The 24,935-nt window shown below is 36.4% G+C and overlaps 1 protein-coding gene and 1 long non-coding RNA gene across 6 annotated transcripts in view; one reads left to right on the forward strand and one right to left on the reverse strand.

The window, feature by feature from the left end:
- Nucleotides 1-24,935, reverse strand: part of LOC134660854 (uncharacterized) — an 848,341-nt gene that overhangs the window by 28,638 nt on the left and 794,768 nt on the right. The gene's annotated exons all lie outside the window — the stretch shown is intronic.
- LOC134660808 (protein cycle) overlaps nt 1-24,935 on the forward strand; it is a 59,182-nt gene that overhangs the window by 13,321 nt on the left and 20,926 nt on the right. For 2 of the 5 annotated variants that reach the window (XM_063516607.1, XM_063516609.1), the window contains exons 1-2: nt 11,233-11,400; nt 15,061-15,120. The exons of 2 other annotated variants lie outside the window; for them this stretch is intronic. In XM_063516607.1, the coding sequence (XP_063372677.1) occupies nt 11,309-11,400; nt 15,061-15,120 (152 nt within the window). In that variant the 5' untranslated portion in view covers nt 11,233-11,308. Of the gene's footprint in view, nt 1-11,232; nt 11,401-15,060; nt 15,121-24,935 lie in introns of those variants that run through there. One more of the 5 variants, XM_063516608.1, reaches the window with a different exon arrangement.

Consider the following 24,935-nt stretch of genomic DNA (forward strand, 5'->3'; position numbering starts at 1 on the left):
TAAATGAAATAACCTCTACTCGCACCGCCACGTCTCTATATAAGTTTGACACAGCGGTTCTCAATCTTTTTTGGTAACGGAACCATTTTGGAAAGCGAAATATTTGATGGGCATAATTATGAACATGGGGATATTAAAAAATTCCGTTCGTCACTAATGGATCAGGCGTATATAGAAGAGCTATTTTATATTTTTGTTATTACAAGTACCTATTCTCCCGGAGCCCTCAAAGAGGCTTCGCGGAGCACACTTTGAGATTGGCAGGCATTTAAATGTATGTGTATACGACCTTATTGCCCATACATTAAGGTAGGGTATACATATTTTTGGCACTTTGTCCGTATCAATATTATCAGACGTGACCGTACAAGCAACACAAAGCATTGCACGTCACAATTGAATACCCTAAATAGTGCACGTAGGGCTGGAGGGCGAGAGGACATTGGAATAAGACTGTCAGAGGCAGATACAACCTTTGTTTAAAGCAGGTGAGCAGCTTTATATTTATTAGCTAGCGACATATTACGAAACATATGATTATAAACTTAATGGTAACTGCTTTAAAACAGGTTTTTAAAAAACTACTCTTTTTATCGGTGACTGTGTTTTCTGTCCTGTCGTTTACAGTTTACACGTATTTCATGTCATTTCATTTAAAAACAAATAACGGAGACTTCATTAACACGAATATACATACCATACAAAACTGCCGCTTCTCATTGCTCCTGAAAGGTTATAATAGTACATTACATACCTAGGGAGGTGAGGGCCATAAATATGAGATCCGGGGCTTTACGAATTACCGCCCGTGGTTTGTCTAAAGTTTTATTACGTCTTGCCTTGGCCAGGAAGTGAGATTTTCTTCTCGCGTAGCGGGAAGAAAATCCCACTTACGGGCCTAGGGTGACGTAAAAGTTATAAACATAGACGTCCGATTTTTTTGCTCCGGGCGAATCAAATCCGCCAATGTTAAGTCTGAAACCGCCTCCGTTAGCTTTCGGTTTGTTGATATAGGACTTAGTAGATAAAGCGGAAGTTGTCTGTATAATCGAACGTTGCGGTTTTCCGAACAAGCATTACCACGTACCCATGTGCTTGAACATTATAGTGTGATGTGTATAACTAGGTAATATAATTCTAATATTGTCTTCGGTTACCGCGATAGTTACTCATGAAATAAAACTATTAAAGCGGATCATATCGCGTATTTATACTACATCCCGACGTTTCGAACCCTTTTCAGCGGGTGACTGAGGAAAAACTACTCACAAAATAATGCTACTAATACTACTCAAATCTACTTACGAAATAATGAACCATCATAAACCAGGGATCGGAACCGGTTTTTGGCAAAAACTTAGAAATAACCATATTTTTCGAATTGTTTTATACCCGAAATGTAGGACTCAGTTGTGTTTTTAGGTTACGACTTCGTATTATTAGATTGCCCGATTAGAAATGAAGTAATTAACAAAGAACGAAAAAATACCGTTTCCGTTCCCATACAAAAAATACCGGTATCCGATCCCTGTCATAAACTATAAAAAGGCCAGTTATTCATGCAAAACACATGTATAACTGCATGCATGCGTGTGCGTGTTATGCATGCGTGTGTTTTGCCCGCTGTAAGGGGTTCGAAACGTCGGGATGTAGAATAAATTCAATATACGCGATATAATCCGTTTTAATAGTTTTATTTCATAATATAATTCCTTTTGGCTTTTTGCATCAGCTGGGCTAGCACATGATTGGCGCGACAGTATCTCGCAGCGAGATAGAATACCCGTTCCTCTTTAATTAACATAGTTAGAAAAAGACGGGGTATTCTTTCTCGCCGCGAGATACTGTCGCGCCAATCATGTGCCAGGCCTACAGCTAAACTACTAAACTGACTTATGGAAATTGCATAGGTACCTTAGAATCCGAGCTCTATTATTGAATAGAACATTATTTAGGTACTCTGTGGATTTTTATTACACGCTGTTATGAATATAAATTTTAACAACAATAGGTAAGTCAATAAGTACGATTTTGTAAAAAGGTGTATACCTAAATAAATATATAGTAGGTATCACCCTTATTAGTAATTATTAAAAAAAGTTATCAAGAGGCGATTGTACACGGTCCCAGTTGGTACTTTAATGTGATTTGTGTTAAATCCAGTTGGGGCTTTAGTGTTTACTTGACGAAACCAATTATTATGACATGTGGTTTATGGTATTACAATAAAAAATATTAATAAGCTCTGCTCCGCCATTTTGGTCATTAATTTTTGACGTGATTCATGAAAACTCATATGCAATAAATACCCATTCGGCATACCTAAAGCCATGACTGAAAATAGTGTAAATATATTAATAGTATTTTATGCAACCGTTGTTTAAGAGAGGTCAAAAAAGGCGAGTGGCGGGAGTAACAATTTGAGGCGAAGCCGAAAATTGTTAATAGAGACGCCACGAGTATTTTTTGACTCAGTTAAACAACGTTGCATACAATACTTTTTCTACGACCAAGCACTTACTTTGAAATAAAATTGTAAATTAAAACACATATTTTTAATTCAAGAAGTAGCAAAGAATGTAGGGTACGGGCGGGAAAAGAATGAATGAAATAAAAAAACATGTCTATGGTCCACTCATCTGTCAGAAATGACAATTACAATTTGGTTGGCAACAATGTATTTCATACAATATTTTTTAAATGGTGATTACACGAAGTATCGTAAAAGTGCCAAAAAGATACTGCGTGTATGTATGCACAAATACTTTTTTGGGGAATACTTAGACTACAGACTTGTCTTGACAACTATAAGATAGGGTTTTAAAGGTGTGTGCACGACCCTTTAAATGACAAATAAAAGTACGGGAGTAGAAAAATATATTTAAATATATTTTTTTTAAATATATACAACGTTGTTTAACTAAGTCAAAAAATACTCATGGCGTCTTTATTAACAATTTTCGGCTTCGCCTCAAATTGTTACTCCCGCCACTCGCCTTTTTTGACCTCTCTTAAACAACGGTTGCATAAAATACTATTTTCTACTCCCGTACTTTTGTCATTTAAAGGGTCGTGCACACATCTTTAAAACCCTATCTTAAAGTTGTCAAGACAAGTCTTTAGTCTATTCTCTAAAAAAGCATTTGTGCATACACGCAGTATCTTTTTGGCTCTTTTACAATACTTCGTGTAATGGCCACTTAAAAAATACATTGTTGCCAACCTTATAGTCATAACACACTGTCGCACCGCAACGCGACCTTGGTTCGTCGCACCCATAAGTGAGAGCGAGAAAGAAATATATCTTTCTCGCTTTCGCTTATGGGTGTGAATGTCATATCTGACAAATAAGTGAACCATAGATATGTTTTTTTTTAATTATATTCATTATTTTCCCGCTCGTACCCTCCATTCTTTGCTACTTCTTGAATATTGTGAATCTTGAATATGAATACTATTGTGCCTGTCGAATGAAAACTTAACTTTTGTGTTAAAAAACAGTGTGAAAAAAGTTAAAATGGATAAAGACAAAAACTTAGTGTCTACGCCTGAAGAAATATCAGTAATAGCACAAGAATCACTAAAAACAGGTAGATACCGTAGGTAGAAGTCCACTAGATGACATGAAAAATATTTGTTAAATGTACTATTTTATTTCAAAGTGTTTGGTCGTAGAAAAAGTATTGTATGCAACGTTGTTTAACTGAGTCAAAAAATACTCGTGGCGTCTTTATTCGCCTCAAATTGTTACTCACGCCACTCGCCTTTTTTGACCCCTTTTAACAACTCAGGAATTATAGTAATATTTTAAAGTATCATTTATTTATAGCATTATTAAACAGATGGTTTTCGCTCGTACTGACATATTAGTGCAAGCGAGATGTATAGAAAGTAAATTATGTATTAGGTACATTGATATAGTATTAAGTCAGTGATTAGGTACGTAGACGTTGGCGTTTATGTCATTGTTGACACTGTCAGTGACTCATCATCATGGTACGGGTATAGTACTGGTACTGGTTCTCATGCAGTGACAGTGGCAAGTAAGTAAGTTACGTAAATCTATGGATATGAGGTTTTTATTTGTTAACTTGTTTTTATTATTAGATAGAGTAGCCGGACTAGCCGGAGTTAGGTGTCGGTATCGAATTTCGAAATTGATTGCCCCTCGGTCTCTGCTCGAGCCGCAATCCCCATCACTTGACAAGCGTAGTCGAACGTTAGACTCGAGCAAACCATTATAACTGAATTAACTGATTGCGAGATAAGCGCGAACAAACTGCGTTTCTGGCACAAACACGCCACGCCACGCCACGCCACACATGCGACTCGACAAATTTATTTATGTATGACCCAAGGCCAATTTCTTTTAATATTATGTCAGTTGTATAACCAGAATCACGCGATAAAGCCGACGCTAATATTCAGTCGCATCTTGGATCTTGGTGCATCACTAGATACTCCCACCGCCGCAGTGTGTCGTTAGTCCAGATCCAACGCAAAGCGTTAACGTATTATACTATTGAAATGCGGTTAAATGTATAAGAAAGTCGAGATAATAATATGGAAATTATAATAATTGATAATGTATACGCCACATGGGGTGTTGGTTAAAGTAGGTACATGATGCATGTGGGGTGAAGGGATATTTCAATTGTGTAATTCAGCTTTTACTTACCTAGCTATATACCCACTATTCGGACGGTGCATTAGGAATAACAGCAAAGGTGGCTCCCATGTCGGGGTTAATCACGACTTAGAAACTAGACTAGATAAGTATTTTCCCCATTCATCCACTAACGACAGTAACGACTGTACTGTAACTGTACATAGTAGGTGAGCGGATTTTTTGTATAAATAAACAAAAGTTACCTCGCTAGAATTCCTGGGCGGTATGGTGGCGGCTATATTCTTGTGACTCTTTTCAAGATGATTGCAACTTTTTGTTTATTGAGGTGACGAAAGTCGTTACAAGTTTTCATGATGTGTGCAACAAAGCAATGTGTGGTAGCATATTCAAAATAAATCACAGAGCAAAGCCGCGGACGGACAGACAGACAAACAGACGGACATGACGATATTTTTATTAAATAAGTAGGTACACCAAATTAATTTAAATGTCATAATACTAACTGCACCTATGCACTGAGATCAATATCAAATGAATTTCACAATCTTATAATCGAAAAATTTAAACAAACCTCTTCGTCTGTTTCTAGCCAGTTTTAGAGTTTCATGCTCAAAGAATTTAACTGCACCTGCTAGCTACTGTTACGCAATAATAACATTCTAACTTTCCTGTATGACCAGCGATAAGGTATGTGATGTGTGTAGTGATTTGAAACGCAGGTACCTACTCTTATATAAAGTACACATATTAGTTTATACTTTATACTTACATGTCCTATATACACAGGCTGCCTATAAGTCAGAATTATTGATAAAACCCTAGGTGGTGTTATGATTATTAATATGAACGCTACATTTTCGATAACAGGCGCGAAGTTGGTATTGCGCTGCCGCCCAGCCGGGCTAGCACACGATTGGCGCGACAGTATCTCGCGGCGAGATAAACTACCCGTCCCTCTTTTATTAACATACTTAGAAAAAGACGGGTAGTCTATCTCGCCGCGAGATACTCTCGCGCCAATCATGTGCTAGGAGTGCTGGTGCATTTTCCGTTGCATAATGTGACGTTATAATGATGTAGGTAGGTACCTACTAATCGGCGATAGCGACGCGCGGCACGTGTAAGACGCCCAATGAAATGACGCAGATTATTGTTATCTCGCCAGGTACCTACTGCACTACTGCACCACGCATAACTACAGTAGCCGTAAAAACTATCATTTCAAACTATACAATGAAATTCATGAATTTTATTCAAATCCACTTTTAGCTTGTAACCCTTGAAATGTTTTTAATTATTAGGTACAATGAGTTAAATTAAATCAGCACTGAATGTAAAATATCTGTATCAGTATATTCGAATATTAAACCCTGGTTCATCATAATCAAAATAAATTCTATAGCGTAAGTTGTACTTAGGCCTTAGGCACTAAGGGCAGAAAAAAAAGTTAACCATTGCGAAATATTTCACAGTCCCATAAGTCATTTATTAATCATAATTATAATCATAATCATAATTCTTTATTGCAACCATGGTATTACAAGGTGTTATTATGTTAGTTAGTACATTCATGGACCCTACTAGGGCGTGGCAACATTTATAACTATTTAATCTAAGTATACCTAACTAATATATAACATAATATCCAACAATACGCATACAAATTAAAACAATTAAAACTAGAGCTTGAGCTAACTGTCCATAAACTCTTGTAGAGTATATGGACATTCAATTATTAGGTATGATTTTAGTTTATTTACGAAGGTTGGGTAGTTCGTTATTTTCTTTATATTCTGAGGTATTTGGTTATATATTTTAATTGACATTGAATAGCCTTTGTTAAACATTTCCAGATTGGCGGGGATTGCTGATTAAGGCTCATTAATTAACCTAATTTTAAAACTACCATAAACGTTTTACCAATAAGAATAATATACTGAATACCTGAGGGATAGAGTGCGAAATATACACTAGAATATTCCAAGTGTTCCCAGACAGATTTTCTCCTGACACCCGAACTAGGTGTAGGTTACGTCGATCGACGTAACCATGTCTGCCAAGCTATACAATACACGCAAGAGGTATACATAAGTAGGGTCTGGTGAGGTAAATATAAAACACGGGTAAAAATAAGACTAATATTTTAACACTCTAAAACTTATTATTTTTCATTCCTATTCCATTTAAAAAGAAGTCTACACACAAGGCTTCTTTATAAATTATAAATGGAATAGGAATAAAGTAAAATACGTTTTTGAGTGTTAAGAACTTATTTTTACCCGTGTATGATATTTATCCCACCTGACCCTATAATATCACTTCCCGGATATCCAAAGCCCGACCAGCCTTCGAGGAACACCTTATGAAATCGTGACTCGAGATTATACAATCGCCACACTGTGTTTGTAAAGGCCTAAATTGTTACAAAAAATTATAAGTAAGTAGGTATGTTATTTTATTTTTTTGCGAAAATATTTTTTTTTGTCAAATAAAATAAAAACTAAAAAAACTAACCCAAAAAAGTGTGTGTCAGGCCCGCGAGTGGAGTTTACTCTTTCAACCGATTATAAAATACAAAATAAATTTTAAGATAAGAATACTCGAAAAATTTAGTTTTTGTTGACATTGAATTGACGATCGGTCTGGCCTAGTGGATAGTGACCCTGCCTGCTAAGCCGATGGTCCTGGGTTCGAATCCCGGTAAGGGCATTTATTTGTGTGATGAACAGTAATATTTGTTCCGGAGTCATGGATGTTTTCTATGTATATTATAGTTAGGGAGGCGAATAGGGGAATTTTCGGCAATACTCGAGCGTGGCAGTTTAAGATATGAGAGATACCTTAGACCTAATAGAACAACCTTGTAAAGTATTTAGCTCTATATGTAGTGACGCGCGCCTAGGATAGACGATCAGATTAGTAAAAAAAAATGGATAGTCTGAAATACTCGAGCGCGTCAGATTAAGATATTGGGGGTTGATTTTAGTGTTTAAAGACTAAATTTAACTAATCTGACGATAAGTCCTTGACGCCGCCGAGTTATAGGGTCGCGAACTTGTAAAAAAAAAACGTTAATCCGGCATTCTCAAGCGCGATTTTTTTTTATTTTATTTTGAAGAATATAATCTAAAACTTACTAAAAATACAAAATCTGCCGGTTTCCGCATGACCGGAAGTGTGGAGGAGCCATTTCGTCTTCCTAAGAACGCGTTGCGGCATATAAGTCGCGAACGATACATTTTACAAAGAAAAAGTTTAAATAAACAAAAAAGGTAATTTTATTTTACACAAAAAAGGTCTCTTTACATTTTTGTCCAAATAAAAAGCGCGGCCACGGAATTTTTTGAACCAAAAAACCTTTTTCGGTCAGATTAAGAGAACCCACCAACATTTTTGTCAGATTAAAAAAATATGCTTTCAGGATACCGAGATAAACCTCCCGTATGGAAATCTGACGCGCTCGAGTATTTCAAAAAAACTTTTTTTTTTTGCATTTTCAAAAATTCATCGTAACTTATCGTCACGCCGAAATCGTCAGTTTTTTTAAAAGAAGCTTCCTTGGGGCCTACTTAACACCCCTTCCGAAAATCTGACGCGCTCGAGTAAATTTTTTTTTTTTGAATTTTTGACTACTTTATATGCCTACCCCCACCACGCAAACCGGCAGATTAGTATACCGTTGTTATCAGAGGCACTCGGGGCATACGTAGTATGAATATCTGACGCGCTCGAGAATGCCCAAGTAACTGTTTTTTTTAACATTTTTGAAAAACCGTACACGCCAAACCCACCGCTAAAATGGTTTTTGCCATACGAGCTTTTCTTTTCGAAATTATTTTATCTTTCGATTTTGATAGGTCTCGACGGCGCCGTTGAATTACGCCATTTAGCTACCTCGCCTCCCTAACTATTATAAGTATGTATTTATCTATATACGTATGTATATCGTCGCCTAGCACCCATAGTACAAGCTTTGCTTAGTTTGGGGCTAGGTTGATCTGTGTAAGATGTCCCTCAATATTTATAATTTATTTATTTATTGAATATAAATAAAGTGTTGCTAGGCCATGCGCATGTTAAGTTGCGCTCGAAACATAACGTAGCCTGAAATTTGATTTTACTCCCATACATTTTCACTTATATCATATGAAAATCGATTTCTAAGGAGTAAACTCCATTAAAATAAAAATAGATATATTTTCATTTAATTTCGCCCCTTTGGCGTGATGTCGAGGATGCTGGCAGCATTTCCCCGCTGTATTGCGATGCTAATACGTTGTCCGAGAAAGCAACCAGCTTTTCGGTCACCAGTGAAGTCGACCAGTTTTTACAAGCTTTTATTTACTTTCACCTGACCGTTGTCTGTCTGTAATCAGATCTTGCAAGTTATTACAAGCTTTTATTTACTTTCACCTGACCGTTGTGTCTGTAATCAAATCTTGCAAGTTAAATTTAATCCACTTCCCGGTTTCCGATTGAGCTGAAATTTTGCATACACATGTAAGTCGGGTGACAATGCAATATTATGGTACCATCGAGCTGATCTGATGATGGAGACAGGAGGTGGCCATAGGAACTCTGTCATGAAACAACGCAACCTAATTGTGTTTTACCTAAGGGGGTTTTAGAATTGTCTCGATGAGTATTAGTTGTCTGTCGTAAGAAAAGTACAGTCAGCGATAAAAGCTTGTACCAAAAATGAAATTTTTGCCAAAAACTTATTTCGATAGCTCTTTAAAAAGTGTAATTAAATAGAAAGCTTAAGTATAGCAGAGTGCAAGGCGTATTCTGATTGTAATAAAAGGTTATGAATTTGATCTAATCTGGATTTGTTATGGATAATAATCTGTCAGTCAAAAGTGACGTTTCTGGTTGAAGTGTCACAACCTGCTATTAAAATCAGAACACACCTAATAAAGTAATGAAGGTTATCGCTTGTTTCCACTGAATACGGATACCGCAAAAACCACGACTAAGTACCTACCTATAGGTATACCTATAGGTAATATGATGCACCAGTTTATGGGTCTTGGTATTACCTACGTCCTGTCTACATGGAAATATTAACGCCCTTGTTTATATCGACGCTAAATGTATCCAGAATGTCGTCGTCGACTAAAAATTTAAATTTTAAAAATATCCGCATGTGTCCTTACTATATTCCGACCTGGTTTACATTTCAAGGTGAAGCAAATAATTCCATGCCAGATTCATACTATTGAATCTAGTAAAGTTAATTTTACATCCTAAGGTGTGCTTGTACGTTTTTTGAACCTCGCATACACTTTGGCCTTTGCATCTATTGCAGACGATTTATGGTGCAAATCGGAGAGACAATGGCTTCTCCAGACTTAAAACCGCCTGGGACGGAATTAAGGAAACGCGGGGATGCCCAGCACCTGCATTACCCTCTCGGCTTTACTGTCTTAACCCACAGGAAAGGCGAGCCAATACGTGTGGAGGCAGGTCGGCTGCAGGAATCTGCCACTTATTTCAGGTTGGACCCTACTCGCGCCTTACGGTAACTCCATACCGGGATTTAATTTTGGAGTATCCTTCTCCTAGATGGATTGCAAGCCAATGCTAAGAGGTCCATCTCCCCTGTGACGAAACAGCTTTTTGCTTCGTTTGTGGACTTAGTCGCCTCGTACGACACCCTTATCCCATGTGAGGGTTGGCGCTATTCTAAAGCCGGCCACCACACGGCACATAATAGAACCTCGCACCTCGCATAATAGAACCTATAAACGGAGTCCATAGGGCGTCCGTTTAAAACTAATTCTCCACCTGCAAAGGGGTACCTATGTACATTCTTCGACTTTACAGTAATGTGCAGTTGTCATCAGATATATCGGAGCGGCCAAGGCGCTCACAAATATCTGAACACGCCTCTATTGTCAAGGCGTGATGGCGACTGTATACATAACTGTATACCACAAGCTCCAATATACATAGGATAGGATAGGTACCAGTACCACAAAGCTAAAGTCAGATAACTTGTAAAAGTAAAAACTTAAAAAGTATAATAACTACGCGATACGCAACCCGCCAAGAATACGAATTCTTTCAGGACTTTACACTGCTTGGGGACTTGACTCTATCAGTAATCTATAATAACATTGTTTTAAATAACTTCACAAATTTTGACAGTGTAGTGATTGAAAATTGGAATGGAAAAATCGAACTCATAAAATTTTTATTGCTCATATTTTGTAGGTAACGAGCAATTCTTGTATATTTATATACATATTTCGTGGATATCGGAAACGGCTCTAACGATTTGGATGAATTTTGCTATGTAGGGATTTTCGGGGGCGAAAAATCGATCTAGCTAGGTCTTATCTCAACACGCATTTTTGAGTGTTTATATGTTTTCCAGATACTCGTATTATTACAGTGAATTGAATACAAACCCTGTAAGGTCACAATATACTTACGTAGTTCTTATTGATAGCATCTGGTCCGTTACAGTATACCAACAGAATGTGTATGGAAAACTTAAAATTCGATTAGTAATGAAATAGAGGAGATTGGGGGTTGATCATAGCGGGCAGGGCGAAGGCGAAGGTGCTACGGTGCAGGGCTAAGCTAAGTCGCGTAGGCCGTGGTGGCGCGCGTCACTTAGTTGGGCGGACTCGCCGCGCCGTGCGGTTGTGTGCCGCGGGCGCCTCTCACGGCATGTCGCACGCGCACGAATTTTCGCGGGTGCACGACTTCTACCTGCAGCTGCATGACCTGCACCACTCCAATTATCAGTATGAGCTACCTCTGTGAGTAGCACCTTAACTATCCCTTCTTCATCTTGTCTCTCATGAATTTCTTATAATTCGTAGACTGCACGGATCTATAGTAAATAATTAATCCTACGTAACTATGTAGATCATCTTAGGATAGGTTTAGAATAATTTTTGAATGCTTATATTTATCTTCCTCGTTTGTTATAATATAATACCTACCTACTCAGATTCTTATTGCAACTCAATTTAATCATTATTTTGGTGAACTCCTATTATCCCACAACATACGCATTGCGCCAATCAAAGTTTTATTTATTTATTTAAGTTGGGAAACTTAAATTATGTATTTTTCAAACTTCTGTCTTAGGATGAAATTATCAAAAAATGTATTTGAGAGAAGTATGTGCAAGGTTGACTGTAAGGTACATTTTCCTATTCGTTGAAGATGTGTACATTATTAAATCCATATTATTACCTAAAAAGCGGCCAAGTGCGAGTCGGACTCGCCCATGAAGGGTTCCGTATTTAGGCGATTTAAGACGTATAAAAAAAAACTACTTACTAGATCTCGTTCAAACCAATTTTCGGTGGAAGTTTACATGGTAATGTACATCATATATTATTTTTAGTTTTATCATTCTCTTATTTTAGAAGTTACAGGGGGGGGGGACACACATTTTACCACTTTGGAAGTGTCTCTCGCGCAAACTATTCAGTTTAGAAAAAAATGATATTAGAAACCTCAATATCATTTTTGAAGACCTATCCGTAGATACCCCACACGTATGGGTTTGATAAAAAAAAATTTTGAGTTTCAGTTCGAAGTATGGGGAACCCCAAAAATTTATTGTTTTTTTTTCTATTTTTGTGTGAAAATCTTAATGCGGTTCACAGAATACATCTACTTACCAAGTTTCAACAGTATAGTTCTTATAGTTTCGGAGAAAAGTGGCTGTGACATACGGACGGACAGACAGACGGACAGACAGGCAGACAGACATGACGAATCTATAAGGGTTCCGTTTTTTGCCATTTGGCTACGGAACCCTAAAAATGAGTGATATATAATATATAGTATAGTAATATATATAATATATAGTGAATATTTAAAAAAAGGGTATTAACAACATTTGTAATGATACAACTTATTCTTTTGGCACCTAGAACTCTATAGAGTCTGTGCGGAAAGAGAAGAGTCGTGAAATATATGGGCTCCTTTACATTCCCCGACTCTTCTCTTTCCGGACAGACTGTAATTGTAATCGCGAAAAGTATGAAGTATTTATTGCCCAAACTCTCATTTTACTGCGAAAATACGTACATATTTTTTTCTACTCTCGCATTTAGGTTACATCATTCATTACATCATTCTAACCCTTATTATGTACCTATTGCACAAAATAACAGAGTAAAAATAAAACCTGGAGTTGTTATAAGAAAAAACAATTTGTTAAGTGTTTGCAGTTGACTCTACGTGCTCTACATAAAAAAGGTACCTAGTTAACTCGTAAATAGCGCAAATGTCGAATGTATTGTATAATCTGGTGTATAAGTACTTAATCTAACATGTTTAGTATGATCGTTATCTAGTTTGTTTATTTCTTATCCACTGCGGATAAAATATGTATATGACATTGCGGCAGGTTTCGTGTGAATTAAATCCTAAATTGTTTCTTTCAGGATCCTTTTAATTAATAATTTAAAAATACATATATCAGATTATCTGTTTGTATTTAACGCAATATTACCGTTACATGTATTTTTTACCGTAAACAATCACGACTACCTACCTATTTTAATTATTCGATTATTTTGGAAATTATTTAATTTGACTTCTGGATGATATAGGTACTAATTAAGGCTCCTTTCTCTAACAAATTAATAAAGTATAGTCCCAATTTGATGTCTTTTAAGTACTAAGAACAAGGGTTTTCAGTATCTGCGACGTCTGAGGTTAATAACTGTTTAAGTTTAGGTGCTATACGTCAAATTTGCTATCATTTTTAACTAAATCAAAGGTGTAGACGTAGATTTCATCTAAATCGGTTTAGCGGTTATTGATTCCCCATACAAACTTCCACCTCCCTTTTCACACCCTTCAGGGATGATTTTTGGGATATAAGTAATGAAAGTTCATGCTTCTTCTTCTTCTTCCCTGGGACTCAACTGACTACCAAGTTTTAACTAATTGGCGGTTTAAGCGTGGAGTAGAATTAAAAAAAAGTTTGAGAAAGTGTCAATATGATACTATAAATGAATTCGGCATGCCCGATTTATAAGAAAACGATACCAAGATAAAGTTGAGAGAGAGACCCCCCACCCCACCCCAAACTATGACTCAACTAACTACCAAGTTTTAACTAATAGGCGGTTTAACCCTTAAATGCATGATTTTTTCTTTTTGCCCGAAATTAATATATGTATCACATAATTGTTTGCAGTTTCTAGGAAAAATAGTTAAAAAAAATTATATAATCGATTTTCACTGCGAAATCAGTGTTAAAAGTTGCATAGACTAAATCATATTTTTGGAAATATATAGCTATTAGTAAAGGGTATAGGAAAAATCTTAACTGCCATCAGAAAGGTACACTATTTATGATGTTCCTATGATAAAATTTGTAAATATAAAATAATTACAAAACCCGAAAAATCTGCCCAAAATCACATACTAAAAATCATCAACTTCCAGGTTTTTCCAAGTTTTCCGACATTTCGTCTATAAACAAATGTAATTTTTATAAATTAAAATACTGCGTACATTTATGTAATAATTCGGAAAATTTATTAGTTTTACTATTGAAATAATATACAGGAACAAATAGAATTTGTTTAACCCTTAATCTGTGAGCTGTTTAATGCTTTGTAGACATTTGGCAACACTACGAATTTAAGTGTTAAGCGTGGAGTAGAATTGAAAAAATGTTTGAGAAAGTGTCAATATGATACCATAAATGAATTTGGCATCCCCGATTTATAAGAAAACGATACCAAGTTGAAGTTGAGAGAGAGACCACCAAATTTACTATAATTTACATTATAAATCTTGGTGGGTGGGTGGGTCCTAAGGACCAATACTGCCAAAGGAAATCTTAGGTTCACGAAACGCCATATTTCGTGAGCTACCTACGACTATTATTATTGGGAAGATGTACCTATTCACAATTTATATTTTTTATGCAGTCAATAAATTTAATAAAATAATTATCTAGAAATTTTATGTACCTACCTATGACGACGCCCAGTTTATCGACTGTGTAAAAAAATCTAGCACTGTTTTATACTTACTTCATTAGTCCTGTTCCTGTTATTCCTTACGTCACTTGCACTCGATTGTCCGATCCCGTGGTAATGTTACTTATGTTATAAATTATAAAATATTTGACATAAGAAACCGAATTTGTCGACCGCGTTACGTAAGCATTCGTGATTAGGCAACCCTAGCGATATTGTAATAATATGTATTCCGCCCTACAAACTACAAGTGATGTGGTGGTGTGGTGTCAGTTTCATTCAATTGACAGACACACGCGCGCTGCCAGTGGCGTGTGGTCGCCCATAGTGTAGTATCGGCAACCACGTACGCTTCCTGCTCTTCCCACGATGCATTTAACTGCAGTACGCATTAATATTAAAAAGTGCCTGTTTCGATTGTGTTATGAATTATCCTGTTCCGTCGCCTGTCCTCTCCAGGCCAGATATAGCCGGCTGGTACCTAGGATACAACAATTTTGCGGCACCATCATTTCAATAGTAAGTTTTTTAAGTACCATATACATTGTAGCCTATTCATGATACGTATGAATATAACGTTTTAAACGTGAATAGCCTGTTTTCATGTTTAGTACTATCTCTTATATACGATATAAAGTGGTGAACATTAAATAATCTATCTATATATATAAATGCAAGTGTCCTGACTGACTGACTGACTGATTCATCAACGCAGAGCCGAAACTACAAAAGCTAGAAAGTTGAAATTTGCACACTAGGTTGCATTTGTAAAGTGTACAAGAGATAAGAAGCGATTTTGAAAAATTCAACCCCTAAGGGGGTTAAAAAGGGGATGAAAGGTTGTATGGGGTTCAAGTTTTAGTTTAAGCTAGGAATTTGAAACTTTGTGAAAATGTATTATATTAAAAAACAAGAAAACTAATTTCAGCGTTTTCGAAAATTCATCCCCCAAGGTGGTGAAAAACAGGTTGAAAGTTTGTATGGAGATCAAATATTTTTGTGAGTGTGTGACTTTAAACTTTATATATGGGTATATGATTATAAGACAGGAAAAGTAATTTCAGCGTTTTTGAAAATTCATCCCCTAACAGGGTTAAAAAGGGGTTGAACGTTTGAATCCATTACAAATGCTTTGAAACTTCTTAGAAAGGCATAATAGCCGATTACAAAAAAAAGTAATTGCGACGTTTTAGGAAATTCAACCCCTAAGGGGGTAAAAAAGGGGATGAAACTTTGTCTTGGGGTGCAAATTTAATTTTAAGCTAGGACTGAAAATTTGCAAAAAGGTATTAAATTAAAAAACAAGAAAACTCATTTCAGCGTTTTTTAAAATTCATCCCCCGAGGTGGTGAAAAAGGGGTTGAAAGTTTGTACGGAGATCAAATATTATTGAGAGTGCGGGACTTGAGTCTTTGTATAAAGCCATATTATTAAAACTCAAGAAAAGTAATTTCAGCGTTTTCAAAAATTCATCCCTTAAAAGGGTTAAAAAGGGGATGAAAGGTTGTATAGGGTTTAAATTTTATTTTAAGCTATGAATTTGTAACTTCGTTAAAAATATTTCATTAAAAGAGAAGAAAACTAATGTTAGCGTTTTTTCAAAATTCAAAATTTGAAAATTTGTATGGAGGTCAGTATTTTTTGTAAGTACGGGACTTGAATCTTTGTATAATGACATATTATTAGAATACGAGAAAAGTAATTTCAGCGTTTTTAAAAATTCATACCCTATAAGGGTCCAAAAGGGGTTGAAAGCAGGGTTCAAATTTTATTTAAAGCTAGGAACTTGAAACTTCGTAAAAAGGTATTTTATTAAAAAACAAAAAAAACCTATTCAGCGTTTTTAAAAATTCATCCCCCGAGGAGGTGAAAAAGGGGTTGAAAGTTTGTATGGACATCAAATATTTTTGAGAGTGCGAGACTTAAATCTTTGTATAAAGCCATAGTATTAGAACACAAGAAAACTTATTACAGCGTTTTTAAAAATTCATCCCATAACAGGGTTAAAAAGGGGTTGAAAGATTGTATAGGTTATAATTTTATTTAAAGCTAGGAACTTGAAGCTTCGTAAAAAGGTATTTTATTAAGAGAAAAGAAAACTAATTTCAGAGTCTTTGATAATTCATCCCCTAAGGTCGTGAAGGGGGTCGAAAATTTTTATGGAACCCAAATATTTATTGGAGTGCGGGACTTGAATCGTTGTATAAAGGCATATTATTACAATACAAGAGAAGTAATTTCAGCGTTTTTAAAAATTCATCCCCTAAAAGTTTAAACAGGGGTTGAGAGTTGGTAGAGGGTTCAAATTTTATTTAAAGCTAGGAACTTCAAACTTCGTAAACAGGTAGTTAGGTAGTAGGTTTTATTAAATAGTGGACTTGAAAATCTTCCGGGGGTTGAGAGAGATTATCGAGAACAATTTTATTCAGTTAGGGGCTTGAAACTTCGTAGCCAGGTTGTGAAAGACAAATCTCATGCGTTGTATAATAATTAACAAATGATTAACCGTCCCTACTGCTATCTTTTGCTGCATAATGTTCTAAGCTAATGTAGAATTTATAACCACCAATATACAAATCCACGCGTACGAAGTCGCGGGCAACAGCTAGTTAAATATAATGTGGTTTATGTTCTCAATAGTGACACGTAACGTCCGTATTGGCCTCATTTTCTTGTATAGGTAGAGCATGTGAAGAAGAGGTATTCCGAATTGCGTCATGAAAAGTGTATAATAGATTTGTATAATCTACTAGGTTTCAAGTAGCATGAAATTATTATTTTTTAAACACGATTACCTTAAACATTTATTTTATTTTATTTTTTTAACTTCGGTGATAATTTGTTATGGCACCATTAACGTGGTTTGAGGGACTAGTCGCCGAATTGTAATAACTAATGAAGCAATTTAACATCATTGAGTTTGTACCTTTTAGAAGATTGATAAGCAGTTTTTGCCTTGCTCAGAAAGTGCAATCGGCAATAAATGCTTAAACTTATGAATTGTTATGCCGTTCAACCATCTAAAAATGTAATGTAATACTTGGTAATACTTAGAAAAGCCGCTCTAAGATTAAAACGGTTTTTGACTTCTAAAGGCTTTGATAATTTGTAGGGTTTCAAATGAGCACCATGTTTTTGAATTGCGCTAATGCAATTCTTAAACGTCAATTTTAAATATCTTTTTCATTTCTCATGCTCTGAAAGACGGTCATTGTTGTTCTAAAACGCGTGCAGAAAACGATACGTTTCTACACTAGAGCATTTTACGTTCCAATTACGATAATTTTTTTTACTAATAGCAATTGAAATTTGGGTTTAAATTAACTACCTCGGCAAGAATGAGTGCCTTTCATTCCTTGGTTAACAATCTACTAATCCTATATATATGCCACACATCGTCAGGCTTGGAAAAACAGAGATTCACTATCAAGATACAATACAGCAATATGCAAGCTGATATCTAAATCCCAAAAAACAATCGGTCGTGTAGAGATTATCTACCTACTTTTTTCCAAGCCTATAGCCGTAATAATAACGTTTACCCAGTTTTCGGTATCCTTCCTATAAATACTTGGTAATACTTAGAAAAGCCGCTCTAAGATTAAAACGGTTTTTGACTTCTAAAGGCTTTGATAATTTGTAGGGTTTCAAATGAGCACCATGTTTTTGAATTGCGCTAATGCAATTCTTAAACGTCAATTTTAAATATCTTTTTCATTTCTCATGCTCTGAAAGACGGTCATTGTTGTTCTAAAACGCGTGCAGAAAACGATACGTTTCTACACTAGAGCATTTTACGTTCCAATTACGATAATTTTTTTTACTAATAGCAATTGAAATTTGGGTTTAAATTAACTACCTCGGCAAGAATGAGTGCCTTTCATTCCTTGGTTAACAATCTACTAATCCTATATATATGCCACACATCGTCAGGCTTGGAAAAACAGAGATTCACTATCAAGATACAATACAGCAATATGCAAGCTGATATCTAAATCCCAAAAAACAATCGGTCGTGTAGAGATTATCTACCTACTTTTTTCCAAGCCTATAGCCGTAATAATAACGTTTACCCAGTTTTCGGTATCCTTCCTATAAATTTTTTTTGGTTAATGCGATATTTATATAAAATTCAGGGTTGTAACTTTATTACGAACGGATAATAATAAAATAAGCCCGCAGGGCAGCTTGTGGCGAGCTGTTGGGGAGTAACGACCCCACGGACCCGAGTGCTCCAGAGAGTCGGTCAGGGTCTCCGAATCCGGCGTGTCTTCATCGGTCGGAGTGGACCCCAAGGGGACCCGCAGGACTCTCGGCTCTGGCTTGCCTTAATTGGCCGTCCAGAGAGGAGTCGTTAGAGCTATATGCTCCAGGGGTGGAAGTGAAAGATGCATAAGACGCGAGTTGGCACAGTGGCTGTTAACAGCCACTGGGTAGAAAGCGGCGCACACCTCTCGACACGCCTGAGCCGCTCACACTGATGTTGCTCCTGGTCGTCTTCGCGACGGCAGTTACAGGGGCCCATCTAGTGCGCGGCAAGTCACCACCTGCCTCGATAACTTGTGTAAACATTGTTATGGCAGGTGTCCATACGGCTTTGCAATATCCCAGTCTCATAGTCCACCCAAACTTCAATCCATAGACCGGTAACATATATACTGTTCTCTTTTTCTACAATAGTCCCAATGCCTGTTGAGACCGGTTCATGGGTGTCTATTGTTGCACCTGTGAACGGGTTCCAACAGGCGTTCTACATGACATAAAAGCTCTCCACGTGCCTCTACGTGTTGGATCTGTGTCCCCACGCAAGTCTGTCAAAAGACCGGGATTATAGGCCTGTGAAATCTAAGGAGATACAAATAACTAAGTAGATACAGAACGTATATATGAAGTTATAAAACAGTATACATAGAGTGTGTACTGTCTCTTCCGAAAATCGTTTTTTCCAGATTGCTATTTTTGCCATTCGCAATTTTTACCATTTTACTTTTTCTCGATAGCTTCCTTTTCCGAAAGCATATTTAACCATTCGCATATTTTCCCATTATTTTAATTTTCCAATAGCTTATTTTTCGGATTGGTTTTTCTAACCATTCGCATAATTTCCCACTATATTTCATTTGTTTACAATCACGGAAGACAAGAAATAGATAAGTTCGACGACGAGCGAAGCGAGGAGGAGTGTTTTAGGTGAACTGCGAGCAAAACAGTGCGCGAAGCGAGCCTGACGCGGCAGCGGCCGGCGAACGCCAGAGCCGACTTATTTTATTGTACGATATTGATTTACAAAAATAAGTTATATTATTAGTTAGTGTCACGTATATTATAATAAGAATACATATCCAAATTATGAAGACCGACCTGTCAGGAAAATAAGCTGCTACTGCCGGCAGCGGCCGGCGAGCACCAGAGCCGACTTATTTTAGTGTACGATATTTATTTACAAAAACAGGTTATTTTTTAGTTAGTGTCACGTATATTATAATAAGAATACATATCCAAATTATGAAGACCTGTCAGGAAAATAAGCTAATGGGGGCCGATTTTTGAATTTCGATCACTCGATTTCGTCACTCGAAAATCGATAGAAAACGGCGAAATGCAGATTTTTGAAATACGAGCGATAGAAATTGGGAATCTAGTGGTATTGACCACTCGTTTTCAATTCTATTAGTAGAATTTACATTAGTAGTGGAGATAATACTGAACGAAATACGCGAAATCGAGCGGTCGAATTTCAAAAATCGGCTCCCTGGAAAATAAAATTAATGGGATATATGCGAATGGTTAGAAATGCTTTCGGGAAAGGAAGCTATTGAGAAAAACTAAAATGGTAAAAATTGCGAATGGCAAAAATCGCAATCAGGAAAAAACGATTTTTCGAAGAGACGGTACACACTCTCCCGGACAAGCAGGATAACTTTATAATAATTCGTTAGAAAGATTAATTAACACTTTCCTGCAAATCTCCGAGTTTTTGTTTAGCTCAAGGAAATATATTTTTAATTGGTTGCGATCTGTTTTACAATAAAATACTAGCGAGTTTCGCGACAAAGTGTCATCATAAATAGTAGTGACCAAGATGGTGGAATAACGATGCAGCTAAGATATTTGATGATGTGCAGAGACTGAGTCATACTCGTAGCTACTTGATAGATTTTATATCATAACATTCATACCAATATATATGTCGTAGTCAGATCGTATAATCCGCCGTATTACATTACGGCTAGCCGTTTTCAAAAACAGGGGCGTTTTGAAATGCGGCGGTTCGACGATTAGTCGGATTGTCATTGCGATACGTTCTTCAATAAGGCGGCCTACGTTTAGCCGCATCGTACTACTATTTAGATTGTAGAGTGACCAATTCGTTCGGTCGCCTACGTAACCGGAGTTTGGCAATGTTTTCAATTTAATTTATTTTTACCATGGTCCCACCGCACTACATGTGTTTCTTTTCCAAAACATTTCCTTCACAACTTAAATAGACGGAGCCCCGCTTTGCGGTGCTCCTATTTCTGGGCGGTTTGCCCTTCGGGCATCTGATAGAAATAGGGGCCCCGCGTTCGCGAAGTTGCGAAGGAAATGTTTTTTGAAAAGAAACAGTCCGACGAACTCCAGATTTGAAGGACACCCCAGCGTTTTTCATAGTTTGTTGTTGTTATGTCAGGCAGCGCCACGAGTGTTAAAAATGGGAACTAAAAACTGTCAAAGCGGCGGCTAATGACTCGCTGTATTACATTACGGCTAGCCGTGTTGATGAACGTATGGCGCCGAATACATTCCGGCAGATTCTCATTCAGCCGCATTCAATCCGGCTAATCGTTAAACCGCCGCATTTCAAAACGCCCCTATTTTTGAAAACGGATAGCCGTTATGTAATACGGCGAATTATTCGATCCGACTGCGACATATACATTAGATGACCCCTCTATGAAAACCATTTGTTAAGAGGAACAAAATAACTTGATAAATTGTTAAGCAACAACGTTAGGTAAATGCCTTATTACATCTATCTTTATAAAGAGGGCCGTTTTCTGATAAAATGATAAATTTCTTAGGGCTGAGCTGAGCTTTCCGTTTCACGATATACTAGAAAATCCTTAACAATAAAAATAAAGTTTGTGTCGAATTGGCGAAATTTTTCAATATTACGTGTTTTACACTTAAACTCAACTAGAAGTTTCGATAGCAGAAGTACCTAGATTTTTTAATTTTTAAAGTAGCTATAACTGGTATGGTAACTGTGCCTGTGTCCTGATATTACGTGGAAGGATGGTAACACCTGTTGACCGTTCCTTTCATTCTTTCCTTCAAACAATAGGTACATAGTAAATTAGGTACAATCTAATCGGATTAGATTAGATGTATCTATTCACCAAGAAGTACAGGAAAAAGTTTGATGGGGCTGTTAGACTGTGTAATAGTTATTTGTTTTACAAGGGGGCATAGTTGTTGTTTAACCGCTATACCCGTGCAAGTGAAAGATTGCAAAATTAAACCACGAGCGTAGTGAGTGGTTCGAAAAATGGAATCTTAAGAGTTGCGAGGGTTTCAAAGCACGACGGTTAAACAAAATTTGCCCCTGAGTGAAACACAATATTTCACCACACCAACCCGAAGAAAATATTATTATCATGTTAGTATAATTGTAAATATTCATACTTTTAACCAGTATATAATATAATTAAAATATGTATTTTAAAAAATGCGAGTTACCTTATAATAAATGTAGTTCTCGTTCAATCATACCATTTAGCCACATGAAAATTATACTTGCACGCTTGTAAGGCTTCTTTCGAACTCAAACTTTAAAGTTAATTGCAAATGTATACGCAGGCTTCGTAAATTGGTAAATTAATTAGTGTTATTGTATTAGTTGTGGCAGCCAACTAATGACGTAGGTATCGATTCGCCAGTGAACCTAACTTGCGAAGCCGTACTGCTGCGGCGTGCTGCCAGACCTTGCAAATATAACTACCTAATGCCATTGAAACCTTCACCCTCAGGGTAACATTCCATTTCTGACCGCAGCTGCACTACTGGTACTGAACGCGTCGGTGTTACTGTCAATTTTCATAGTAAAATGAACACTAGTGCAGCTGTCGTTGGGATGGACTGTCACCTTCAATGTTCAACGTTGTGCTCAATTCAAGTTAAAGATCCCACACCCAACTGGTAGATCTAATACGTAGTATAGAAACGGTTATATAGCACAATTTCTAAAATCAAATATCCTAAGTGGGCTTTTTTCAGAAAAAGTGTACACGTGACGAAACGGAAAAGCAAAAAATGTTGACTTCAATTTTGAAACTTGATTGCTTATTTGATTAGTTAGAGTACATTAATTAGGAAAATGACTTAAAAATATTCAGGAATATAGGAAATAACATTATCAGGTGAGATCATTGTGAAACTAGTTCCGGATCGTCACAAATATCTATGAAATTAATTATAAATATTAAAAGTATTGTTATATGTGCCATCTACAGTTTTTATATTGAAAATAATGTCATAAACTTTTTAAAACAGGCTTAGATTATAAACTGAATAGAACACGTAATCGTTGAGGATAAAGTATACGTTCAGTTCGTCACAACAGCGTTATTTTGACTTTTTGACTACTACACATTAATATTTTCGGTAGGTAGGTATAAATAAGTTACAAATCATTATATGTACAAACTATATTTTAATATTCATTGCGGAATATTCATTTAGAATTGTTAACGGCAAAACACGGCGATTTAATAAAATATCAGCCAACAATAATTGTTTTTCATAATCCAAATCTTGGGACAGTGACTATGTGGAATCCATGTGACTGTCTGGAAAATGTAAGGCATAGTGTACACCTAGGCTGAAAAAATAATAATTAAAAAACAAAAAATGTATCATGTTCCAACGTATTTTTATAGAATATTTTCTTGGCTTTAGCTATTGCACTTGCATCACGCGTATTTAAATGCGTCGACGACAAATTTTATTAAATTGACGATCGCGATAATATGTATAAGTACTTATACGAAGTTAGTTAGATTTGTCCAAATATAATACGATAGCAATGGGACCAAATATTGAAATTTGACTACACGAGTAGCTTTATTTACTCGTATACAGCTTAACTTCAGCTTAATTATTGGAATTAGTTTTGGGCGGTCCCTGTTGTTTCTTTTTTGTTAATAAATATTTGCAAAATTACTATTGCTAAGTCTTAACTTGAAGTTTTAATTGGACATTTTTGTACGCTGTTTTTTGTATAATATTTGTGTTACTCTTTTGTCGCTGCCTGTAGCTTACTTTTGGGGTAAGGATTCTTTAACATTTAGAATGTTCTTACAAGTTACAAGTTTTGAACTTAAATAGAACTTTTGAACGAAAATTATAACTGTCCTTAGAGGTTCCATATTGTAGTGGGCGTCGTCTTGTATTCTCCGCCCATCGCGAGCCACTCCCCGCGCAAACACCGCCCAGCAGACCAAACTGTTACGTAACTAGGTAACCTATCAACTAAAATAATATTTATATACTGTATAAATGCCCAAGTATGTTACATAATAAGTTACACGATTCTTCTGCATTAAACTCTACGAGGATTCTACGAGGGCCACTTTATGAATGAATTCATTCATAATGTGTCCATGCAATTTCGCAGCTGGCTGTATCGTCGAGTTCATAAACATCTTTACAAGCCAACGCTCCAAAACTATATATTTACACACCTCCGGGATCAAAAGCTTCTTTGAGGCCAACCTAGGTTATGGCACTGAAAAAGCCAGAAATTAAAAGAAATATTCTTCAAGCATTTAGTATGAACAAAAAAATTAGTTATACGCCTTCTCTTTTTTTACGCTAATCATAACTAATTAGGCTTAAGGATTATGACATTTATGACAATGTTTGGAGACATTATGGGTTGACAGTGTGTTGACGCTTTTAACTCTTTGACTTGGCATCGACTTCAATCTAGGGCATGCAGTACCGGTCCCGGTACCAAGAATTTTATTTCCCGGTTCTGAACATGGCCGGAACCGGGATTCCCGGTTCTTCCCGGTTCTCAAGGCATCTTATGATTCTTTTTAAGAAATTGTTTGTGTTAGCGTACAATCTTTATGAATTACATATTTTCATATGAACAATTTCATAAGGATTAATAAACGACTTACTTTATATAAAAATAGTTATTTGTACAACAAGTGATCAAAGTTTGATATTTCTTCGAGTGCTTATTTTGAGTCCCGTGCAAGCGAAAGATTCTATAATAGATTCACGAGCGTAGCGAGTGAATCTAATTTAGAATCTTGAGCGTAGTAAGGGACTCAAAAGCGCACGAG

This window comes from Cydia amplana, chromosome Z (assembly GCF_948474715.1).
Source record: "Cydia amplana chromosome Z, ilCydAmpl1.1, whole genome shotgun sequence".
Classification (NCBI taxonomy): domain Eukaryota; kingdom Metazoa; phylum Arthropoda; class Insecta; order Lepidoptera; family Tortricidae; genus Cydia; species Cydia amplana.